Source organism: Coffea arabica, chromosome 5c, assembly GCF_036785885.1.
Source record: "Coffea arabica cultivar ET-39 chromosome 5c, Coffea Arabica ET-39 HiFi, whole genome shotgun sequence".
NCBI classification, from domain to species: domain Eukaryota; kingdom Viridiplantae; phylum Streptophyta; class Magnoliopsida; order Gentianales; family Rubiaceae; genus Coffea; species Coffea arabica.
The window spans coordinates 10,453,897-10,464,160 of NC_092319.1; the positions used below are offsets into that span (position 1 = coordinate 10,453,897).

General features: G+C 39.3%; 2 protein-coding genes across 2 annotated transcripts; both read left to right on the top strand.

Moving 5' to 3' along the window:
- The first annotated feature begins 1,220 nt into the window (after positions 1–1,220).
- Positions 1,221–6,178, top strand: LOC113689165 (uncharacterized). Its single transcript, XM_027206987.2, has 6 exons — positions 1,221–1,572; positions 1,858–1,974; positions 2,080–2,997; positions 3,108–5,733; positions 5,833–5,957; positions 6,051–6,178. Exons 1-6 carry the CDS (start codon positions 1,221–1,223, stop codon positions 6,176–6,178), a joined length of 4,266 nt encoding a protein of 1,421 aa, XP_027062788.1.
- A 1,301-nt stretch (positions 6,179–7,479) lies between these two features.
- LOC113689166 (putative disease resistance protein RGA3) lies at positions 7,480–9,813 on the top strand. Its single transcript, XM_027206988.1, has 5 exons — positions 7,480–7,690; positions 7,814–8,153; positions 8,237–8,612; positions 8,979–9,217; positions 9,615–9,813. Exons 1-5 carry the CDS (start codon positions 7,480–7,482, stop codon positions 9,811–9,813), a joined length of 1,365 nt encoding a protein of 454 aa, XP_027062789.1.
- The last annotated feature ends 451 nt before the right edge of the window (positions 9,814–10,264 follow it).

Below are 10,264 nucleotides of genomic sequence, written 5' to 3' on the forward strand. Positions count from 1 at the left end.
GATGCGTGTGCTTTCGCCTTAGTTAAGGATACTATGAATCTTTCCTTTGTCAGAAGCTTTTAATTGCATATGCTCATAGTTGTCTCTGTTTGCATTGTATCCAGGTTTTCTATTATCGAAACTTAGCAATTTTTGTGCTATTTAGATATTCGTGTGCGCAACGCAGCCCCGTAGCTTACAATCTTTTAGGCTATGGAGCAGAACCATTATTTCTCGGTTATCTTTTCAAAAATACCGCTCGCTCCTCCAATGTTGCAGTATTGTCCATTAACAGTACCTCGTTTTCTTGGTCAATGCGCTTCTGGCTCTTCGAAATTTTCGCCCAGCTTAAGTCTTCTTTTGTTTATCGCGTGTTTTCATTTGGTTGTGCTCTTCCATTGTATTCTCACAACTGGTGCCTTGCTCAGAACTTCTATCCTCTGTGTTGAGTTTTCCAGGTATTTTTTGGGTTCTTCTCTTATTATGTTCTTTATCAGCCCGCGCTGCACCAACATTATACGTAGCTACGTTTATGTTATTTCTGCACGCCTTGTGTTTGTTACGTGCATGTAATGCATAGGCAGACTCATCTAACATTTAAGTTGCATGAAAGTAATTAAAGTGTAAAAAAATTACAGTCTTTCAATTAGCTTTTTTTTTTCCTCCAAGTTTCTTCTTTATCTGCACTTGCTTTGAACCTATATTGGCTGCTTTGTTCTCAGAAAGACTCACAGACTCGTCAACCATTGTCCTTTTTCTGAAGCAATGGCTATTCTGTTTTCATTTTTTGGCTTCTCGGACCATTACACTTCTGAAAAACCTATGTTTGCTGTTATTTCAAGTTACCTTGTTCTTTTTTCACAGAAGTTTCTTGTTGCACAGCGCTTTCCTTGAACCTGCATTGCGCGCTTTCTTTCCAGGTACACTTCTGCGTTTACAAGCCATTTTTCCTTTTTCCTATTCTTTTATTTAATGATCTGTCAAATTTTTATTATTCTTGTTAGTCCTCCTTTTCTTTTTCTTTTTTCTCCTGCTTTTGTTTCTTCTTTATGTGTTTTTCTTTTCTCTACCTTTTGATTTAGCATGCTTACTGCCTATTGTGGAGTTTTTGGTCCATGTTATGGTATGGCTTGAGATTTTTTTAACACTGTACTGTTAATACCGATGCCTTTTATGTTCATCATCATAGAGTGTTTGGTTGAATGGATTATAACTTAAAACGCCGTTTGCGATACGCTGCTATGGATCAAGAAAAGAAAGATGCATTGTTACGCCGTAGGAGGGCTGCCTATGCTGCGAAAAAACAAAGTTGTCCTCTTGCTCCCACCCTTGGTGCGCAACAGTTAGAGAAAAATAAGTCTATGCGTGCCCATTGTTCAACTGGTTTCGAGACTGCCTCTTTTCAGGCAAATACGCCCTTTGGAGCCCATGAAATACCTGCTACAGATGTTGAGGATATAATGAGTAGTGATGAATTAGCTGATGCATTTGATGGTATTTCTAAGCAGCTGGCTCCTGATATGGGAAGCCAGAACTTACCTCCTGAAAGTTCGTTACCTGTTAGTTCTTCTGACGTGCCTTCGCCGCTAGGAGGTATATTATTTCTTAGAGTAGATTTCTTAGTCATATAGTCTTTATTTATCCCTCTGCCCAATTTCTGATCAGGGTCTCTTTTAAATATACCTTCTTGCTGGCCGCTTACATAGATTCCTCTTTTCTCATCTCTCCAATAATTTATACCTGACTCTCTCATTCATTGCTGTTGTTCCTTCGTTTTCTCTTCCACGAACATTATCTATTGCTAATCCCAAATCATCACTTCTTTTGTGTATTTGTGTTTTGGTTAATCTGTCTAAGATTGGTGTCCTATTTTTTTAGTTCATCGCATGGTGCCTGTTGAAGAGGGTACCTGTGTTCTTGATTTTGGTAACTCTAGAATTTCTGAATCTTCAAACAATCCACAGATCGTTGTGAATACACGAGTTGAGGGCGGAGGTTAGTGATGGAGTATCTTATTTCTTTATGTACGTCTAAGAGTAAGCTTTTGATGTATTTCCTCTTGTCCGGCTACAGTGATATATTTTTTTGCTATTCTCTTAGGAAAAAGCAAAAGATCTAGAATCACAGATTCTTTGCGCTCGAAAACAATACCAACAAAACCTCTTGTCTTGCCCAGTGTTCCAGACTGTGAGCACTGTGGAGCAAAGAGGTTTACCTTGGAACCACCCAAATTTTGTTGTCGTGGTGGGGAGATTTCTGTAGTTTGTCCGACAATGCCTTATGAACTCTTTCGTCTTTACTCTGGTACTGACGAAGAGTGTGTTGAGTTTCGTAAATGGGTTCGAACCTATAACAATAATTTGGCCTTCACATCATTTGGCGCCAAGTATGATCGTGCCTTAACAAAGAATACCAAGGGTGTTTATACTTTTCGGGTGCAAGGCCAGGTGTACCACTTATTGAACAGTTTGGTTTCTCCCACTGATCAAGCTACTGGTGTTCAGTTATATTTCTACGATCAGGAAGAGGAATTATCAAAAAGACTCGCTGGTTCGCCTAGGCTACGTGAAAGTACCCTCAAATTGTTGATGCGTATTCTTGAAGCTAATCCATACACTAAATTTTTCAAAGGTCTTCGAGATATTCCTGATCTAGACAACCATAGGATTGTTCTCAACTCTGATCCTCAGTTGGATCAGCGTGTGTATAATTTGCCTGCTTCATCCCAAGTTGCTGCCATTTGGGCAGAGAATGAGGATGAAGCACTTGAAAAAGGTGCTCATATTCAAGTTTATACCCACTCAAATGTGACTCATAGGATACCACATTATTTTGCGTCCTATGATCCATTACAGTATCCTCTCTTATTTCCTCGGGGTGAGCCTGGTTGGCATTATGGCATCCCAAAAAGTACTGATCCTAATGAAAAAAATATGGATCATGATGCTGATGATGATGTCGTGCCTAATTTTTCCTTAATTGGAAGTGCATCAGGCTTGATTCAACAAGAACACGAAGGCAAGTCTTCTTAGTCCGTTTCTGGTTTTTTTTCCCTCCAACCATAAGTTATATAGAGTGTTAAATAAGTCTCTTATTCTACTTTTCCCTTGTACGTGCTTGTTGTGTAGCTGCTGAGAGTGGGAAAAAACAGCGTGATACTATTTCTGCAAGAGAGTACTACTGTTACTTACTTCAAATGAGAGAAAATGATAGATCAATGTTGTTGCACACAAGGAGACTGTTGCAGCAATTTGCTGTTGATATTTATGTGAAGATTGAAACGTCTAGACTTGACTTCCATAGAAAGAACCAGACTAATATTAGGACTGAGATTCTACAAGGTGTAATGGATAGTCTATCTGCTGGTCAGACTGAAGGAAAAAATGTTGGTCGTCGAGTTTATCTCCCAGCTTCTTTCATTGGTGGTCCAAGGGACATGCGCCGTAGATATGTTGATGCGATGGCATTAGTCCAGAAATTTGGTAGGCCAGATCTTTTTATTACCATGACATGTAATACACAGTGGAGAGAAATCCAAGAAAATCTGAAGTATGGAGAGGATGCACAGGATAGGCCTGACTTAGTGTCAAGAGTGTTTAGAGCAAAATTTGAGCTGCTCAAGGCTGAAATAGTGAAAAAAAAGCTTTTTGGGGAGGTTGCTGCGTGTGTTCATGTGATTGAGTTCCAGAAAAGGGGTCTCCCTCATGCTCACCTGTTAGTCATCCTTAAACCTGAATTTAAACCATTGAACTCTGATGCTTATGATCGTATTGTGTCTACTGAGATTCCAGATCCAAAGAAGCAGAGCTATTTATATAATCTTGTGATCAAGCATATGATGCATGGACCTTGTGGTATTTTGAATAAAGACAATGTTTGCATGAAAGATGGCCTTTGTAAAAACCATTATCCAAAGGATTTTAGTGAATTCACGGTCCATACTGAGGATAGCTACCCGCACTATAAAAGGCGCAATAATGGTCGTTCTGTAAGGGTGCGCAATAGCAACCTAGACAATCGTTGGGTTGTGCCATATAACCCATACCTTCTTGCTCTCTTCGACTACCACATGAATGTCGAAATCTGTTCAACGGTTAAGCTGGTCAAGTATTTGTATAAATATGTCTATAAGGGTCACGATCGGGTTAGCTTCCATATTCATTCAGAAAGTGACCCTAATGACATAGATGAAATAAAGGATTTTCAGGCTGGGAGGTGGGTAGCGGCTGCAGAAGCTTTTTGGCGCATTTATAGATTTAATCTGAATGAGATGGCTCCTGCTGTGTATACTCTTCAATTACATCTTCCAGGTCAACAAATGATCTCTTTTCATAAAAATACGAATCTTGCTGATCTCTTGGATCGAGCCGATTTTTCCAAGACAATGCTGACAAAGTTTTTCCGCATGAATAAAACCAACAAAAGAGCTCAGGGTCTTAAATGTCTATACCGTGAATTCCCAGAATTTTTTGTCTGGAAACCTGCTAAGAAAAAATGGACTGAACGGAAGAGAAAAAGAGTCATTGGTCGTGTTGTGACTGTTGCTCCAAATGAGGGAGAGCGCTACTACTTGCGTCTTCTGTTATCCCACGTTCGTGCTCCCACGTGTTTTGAAGATCTCTTGACTGTTAATGGAAAGCTTATGCTCTCCTATAGAGAAGCTGCCTTCCAAATGGGACTTCTTCAATCTGACACCCACCTAGAAGATACACTTAATGAAGCAGCAGCCTTTCAGATGTCTTCTTCATTAAGAACTCTCTTTGCAATCTTGTTAGCCTATTGTTCGCCGAGCAATCCTAGAGCCCTTTGGGAAAAATATGAAGCTGAAATGTCAAGGGATTTTGAGAGAGCTAGGAGTTTTTCTGCTCAAAATGTTGAACACATAAGAAGATGTGTTTTGTTGGATATAAATAAATCCTTGGAACAAATGGGAAAAAATGTCAATGACTACCATTTGGTGCCTACTGATTTCATTCTCAGTCATGATGAGCGCCTCACAAGAGAAATTCAAAGTGAGCTAAGCATACAGTTTACCGAGCAGGACTTGCTATTGCCTTCAAAGCTAAATATAGGCCAAAGATATGCCTATGATGTTATTTTACAAGAGGTTTTCTCTTCTGGAAATACCAGTTTTTTTGTTGACGGACCCGGCGGGACTGGTAAGACGTTTCTTTATCGCTCTATTCTGGCAACGCTTAGATCCCAAGGATTCATAGCAATAGCTGTTGCATCATCTGGAGTAGCTGCGTCTATTCTTCCAGGAGGGAGGACCGCACACTCAAGGTTTAAAATCCCGTTCGACATTTCTGCGAGTAAAGTCTGCCATATCAGCAAACAGAGCTCTGTTGCTAGGCTTATTCTCATGGCTAAATTAATTCTATGGGATGAAGCTTCTATGGCCAAGAGGGACACTATTGAAGTATTTGACAGGTTGCTCAGAGATGTGATGGACTCTGATCTGCCCTTTGGTGGCAAAGTAGTAGTATTTGGGGGAGACTTTCGTCAAACTTTACCTGTTATTCAGAATGCAACAAAGGATCAGCAAATAGAAGCCAGCTTTGTCAACTCACCTTTATGGAGTAGTCTTCGGAAGTTAATCTTAACTGAAAACATGAGAGCTATCTCTGATAGCCACTTCTCTGATTTCCTACTTAGGATAGGCGAAGGTTGTGAACCAGAAGACGAAGATGGAAAAATAACTCTATCAAACGATATATCAATTCCATTTGATAACAAAGAGGATTCACTAAACAGGTCAAGATTTATTTTTTCTTTCAGCCTCTGTTGTTACTTTTTTAATGTACATCAGCTTTATTAAATGGTCTTATCTTACCTAAATTACTTGTTAACCAGGTTAGTGGATTTTGTCTTTTCGGATTTGAGCGTGTATTCATCTGATCCATACCAAATCACAAACAGATGTATTCTTACTCCAAAGAATACATGTGTCGATGATATAAATGAGATGATGATTGATCGTTTTCCTGGACGACTTATAATTTTTTTTTTTATAATTTTTCTTTTCGTTCCTCTTGTTCGATTTATTAACATTGTTCGTTATTTTGTTCTAGAGGGACAGCGATCTTCTTCGAAACCACGAGTCCGTCTGACAAGAAGGTTTAAAGATGCTGGAGAAATAGAAGAAGGACCTACAGGAGTCGATGACTCTGGCAGCACCAAGAAAACAAAACTTGTCTGATCTTTCCTTATCTGTGCTCCTCTTTCAAGTTACATTAGTGATGTTGCAAATCTTTTGATTACTGTCCTGAAGAGACAAGCTCGAACAGATGCAAAGCTTGTGTTTTGTTGAACTTATGTATGTGCCATGCGTTCCATTTAGATGTTTTTGCTTGGAACTGATGCTTCAGTTATCACGACTGACATCTTCTACATCGTTGTCAGGAATGGATTGTATACCATGTAACTCCCAAATACTTATCCCATTTGGTATATTTATCCATTTATTAATTAGAGCACCTGCCTTTTGGAACCAAGTAGCACATTGCTTGCCATCATTCTGTATGTGTAATGAACTGAACTATCAATTTGATGCACATTTTGACAGCTGAAACGAGCTCTTTTTTTTCTACTGCACCGGTCGGTTTCAGAATTTCAACCAATTAGACCACATTTACAATCAAATTTCGTTTTTTTTTCATACTTACTTGCAATGATTGATTTTAGAACATCTTGTACTCTTAATATTTAATCCAACCACACCATCACCATCTATATAAACCCTTCTTAAACCCGTCTAAATGGGCATACATGCTGGTTATTCCACCGCGCAACGCCGCGGTTATACCTCCTAGTCTATACCATAAACCCCAATCGTAGTATGGCCCCGTTGCACCACATCTGCCATGGAAGTAATTGTACTATAGCAAGAGAGAGAGAACGGAAATTTCTTCGTGTTGCTGATGAATGTGAGAGTCTGAAGAGGGTAAGACTTAAGAGTCCAGGGAGGAGACATCTTAATTTACCTACCCAAAAAAATATGTATTATCTTAATTCTTATTACCTTTTCAAACACATTAAAAGTTCAATCCATGGGAGAAGAAAGAGCACAAAAAGTCTTAATAATGAGCAAATCAATTCAAGACTATGACTCAGCTTTATATGATTCACCAAGTTCAGCAATTATATATTGTTAATTCTATTGTTTATTTGGGGACTTGTTAATTCAATTGTTTGTGAATTAATACTTAATTTGATTAGTAGGATCCTCCAATTCAATAAGAGCAACTTGAACGCATGTTAGAGTTGGCTGCAATTGTTTAATTTTCTTCAGCTACAAATAGGAATTCGCCTTCTGTAGTTGTCGGACAATGGATGGTCGAAATCTTTGTAAAATAATTCAGAATTCAAAATTTGTTGTATATTCAACATCAGAAAAAGCTCCATTTTCTTGTAAAGCTTGTGATATTGGAGCTGATCGCTTGCTTATCACTTGATCATACCCAACCATAAACTGAACAAAACCATTTCAAGAAATAAGCAATGGCTGCACTGCCCCTTGCTAAGATATCAGAGCGATTGCCTGATGGTTTCTTGAATCAATTAGAAGAGAATGTTAATCCCATGAAAAGTGTCAAAACAGAGGTGAAATATATCTCTGAGAAATTGACAACAATTGGAGGATTGATGTCTGATGCCGAGAGGAGAAAACTGAAGGAGGAAGAAGTCCGAATTTGGCTACAAAAGCTTGATGGCATAGCATGTGAGATTGATGATTTGTTGGATGAATGGAACCATGAGATACAGAAACTTTGTACTCAGACAACTTGAAAGAAGGTATGTTCCTTTATCCTATCTTTTTGCTGTTGTTCCAAAGAATTATGGGTGCAACATCATATTGCCTCGAGAATTAAGGCAATATATGATGAACTGGAAGTGATTTGGAATGAGGCAGCTCTATTCAAGTTCGTTAAAAGCCATCTAGCTACTTGTGAAAAACCTGGTAGCAATCTTTGTGATGAGTTAGAGGCGTTTGGTCGAGAATCTGACAGGGATGTTATAGTAGGCCGTCTAGTATCTGAGAGTAGTAACAAAAGGGATGTTGGAGTTCTTGTTATCTCTGTAGTTGGCACTGGAGGAATTGGAAAAACAAATCTGGCTAGGATAGTCTTCAATGATGATATGGTGAAAACTCACTTTAGAACATCTAGAAATGGGTATGTTTACCAGATTCTTATGATTTGGCAGGGAAGAGTTCCCCTAATGTGTCAGAGTTGGATAGTTTGCTCCAATATCGTAGGAGCACTCTGTCTAGGAAGAAATTTTTGCTTATCTTGGATAGTGTATGCATTCAGGATGAGATAAAATGGCTGAAAATTAGAGACTCTCTCAAGGATGGAGTCAGTGGAAGTGGAATCTTGGTTATAACTAGGAGTGAAAGAGCGCAATTGATGGGCACAACTTATATGCACCACTTGAAACAAATGCCTGATTCAGATTGTTGGGAAATATTATCCAGGAGAGCATTCCAAGGGAGGAGTAAAGAAATCTTCGGGAAAGTGGAACAGATTGGCAAGGGGGTTGCAAAGAAGTGTAATGGTTCACCACGAGCTGCAAAACTTGTGGGAAGTCTCTTACAATCATGGTTCAAAGTCGTGGTTGTGGTTGCAGTTGCGGTTTGGACCGTTCCCCATCGGTCTCGGCATATCGGTCACGGTCTCGACGAGACGCGAATTTTTGAAATATTTAATATTCTAAAAATTATAAAAAATATGATAAATAAAAATAATTAAAAAATTAGTAAAAATAATAAAAATTCAAATTGACTCGGGATGAATTGGAGTGACTCGGTGTGACTCGACCGTTTCAACTCTTCACGGTGACGTTTCGGCGAGTCACGTATCTCGGAAACGTTTCGTCGCGGTCTCGTCTCGGACTAGACCGAGACGGAGACGAGTCGTCTCCGTCTCGGCCGAGTCTTTGAACCATGCTTACAATGTAAGGATACAGTGCAAGACTGGCAAAACATACTGGATAATCAGATATGGGAATTGGAGGAAGTATCTGTGGACGTTGAACTTTTCCCTGCTTTATATTTAACTTATCATGAATTGTCTCCTGAACTGAAATGTTGCATCAGATACTGTGCAGTCTTTCAGAAAAATTTGAAGATAGACGTGGAAGGTTTGATTAGACTGTGGATGGCACAAAGTTATATTCTCAACTCATCAGAGGCAAATGAAATACAGATGGAAGAAAGGGGACGCGAGTACTTTACTCTGTTAGTAGCACGTTGCTTTTTTCAAGAACAGGAAAAGGATATCCTTGATAGAAAAGTTGTCTCATGCAAAATCCATGATATAGTGCATGACCTTACAAAACATCTCGCAAAAAATGAATGTTCCTCAAGATTGTTTCATCAATCATCTCGAATGTGCGAGGACTTTGAGTTTAAGCGCCTGTAGTCTGGCAGAAATACCAAGCGAGATTGGAGATTTGATCCATCTGAGGTACTTGAACTTGAGCCATAATCACTTTGGGGAATTACCTGAAACAGTCTGCAACTTATTCTATCTAGAAACATTGGATATCAATTCATGTGAAGATCTAATGAAACTTCCTCAAAAGATTGAAAGTCTCACACACTTGAGGCATCTGCTTAATTTGAATACATTCAGGTTGTACGAATTTCCTCAAGGGCTTGAGAAAATGACTTGGCTTCGTACTTTGACAAATGTCAAAATCGGTACAGTGTACTTCAACTGGAGCAGTCTTAAGAACCTAAACCAACTTCAGGAATTTATGCACATTCAAATCTTTGACATGGTTGGAACTGCAAATGCTAAACTCGAAGAAAGAAGCACCTCAAAAATATGATTCTAGAGTATAGTATGCCGTGCTCAGGATTGGACATAGATGAGAGAGAATCTCTGATACCACCTCCAAACCTGCAGAAGGTCACAATCCGTAAATATCCAGGATACCTATTCCCAAACTGGATGGAAACAGCCCTCAACAATTTGAGAGTTCTTCATATCGTTGACGTCTTATCTTTACCAGCACTGGGGAAATTACCGGCGGCCCTCGAAGAGTTTAAGTTTGTGGAATTGCAGAGTTTAGCATACATCGGTCGCGAGTTCCTTGGACTACCAGAGGACATTGATTCTCTTGGTGAATCTAACGTAGTCGCATTTCCCAGGTTGAAGATATTAGTGTTCAGTCATTTACCAAATTGGCAAACCTGGCAAGACATTGAACCAGGCGAAGAAGATGCTGTCTTGGTGTTGCCAGGTCTTCAGCACCTAGCCTTGTTTGGTTGCGAAGAATT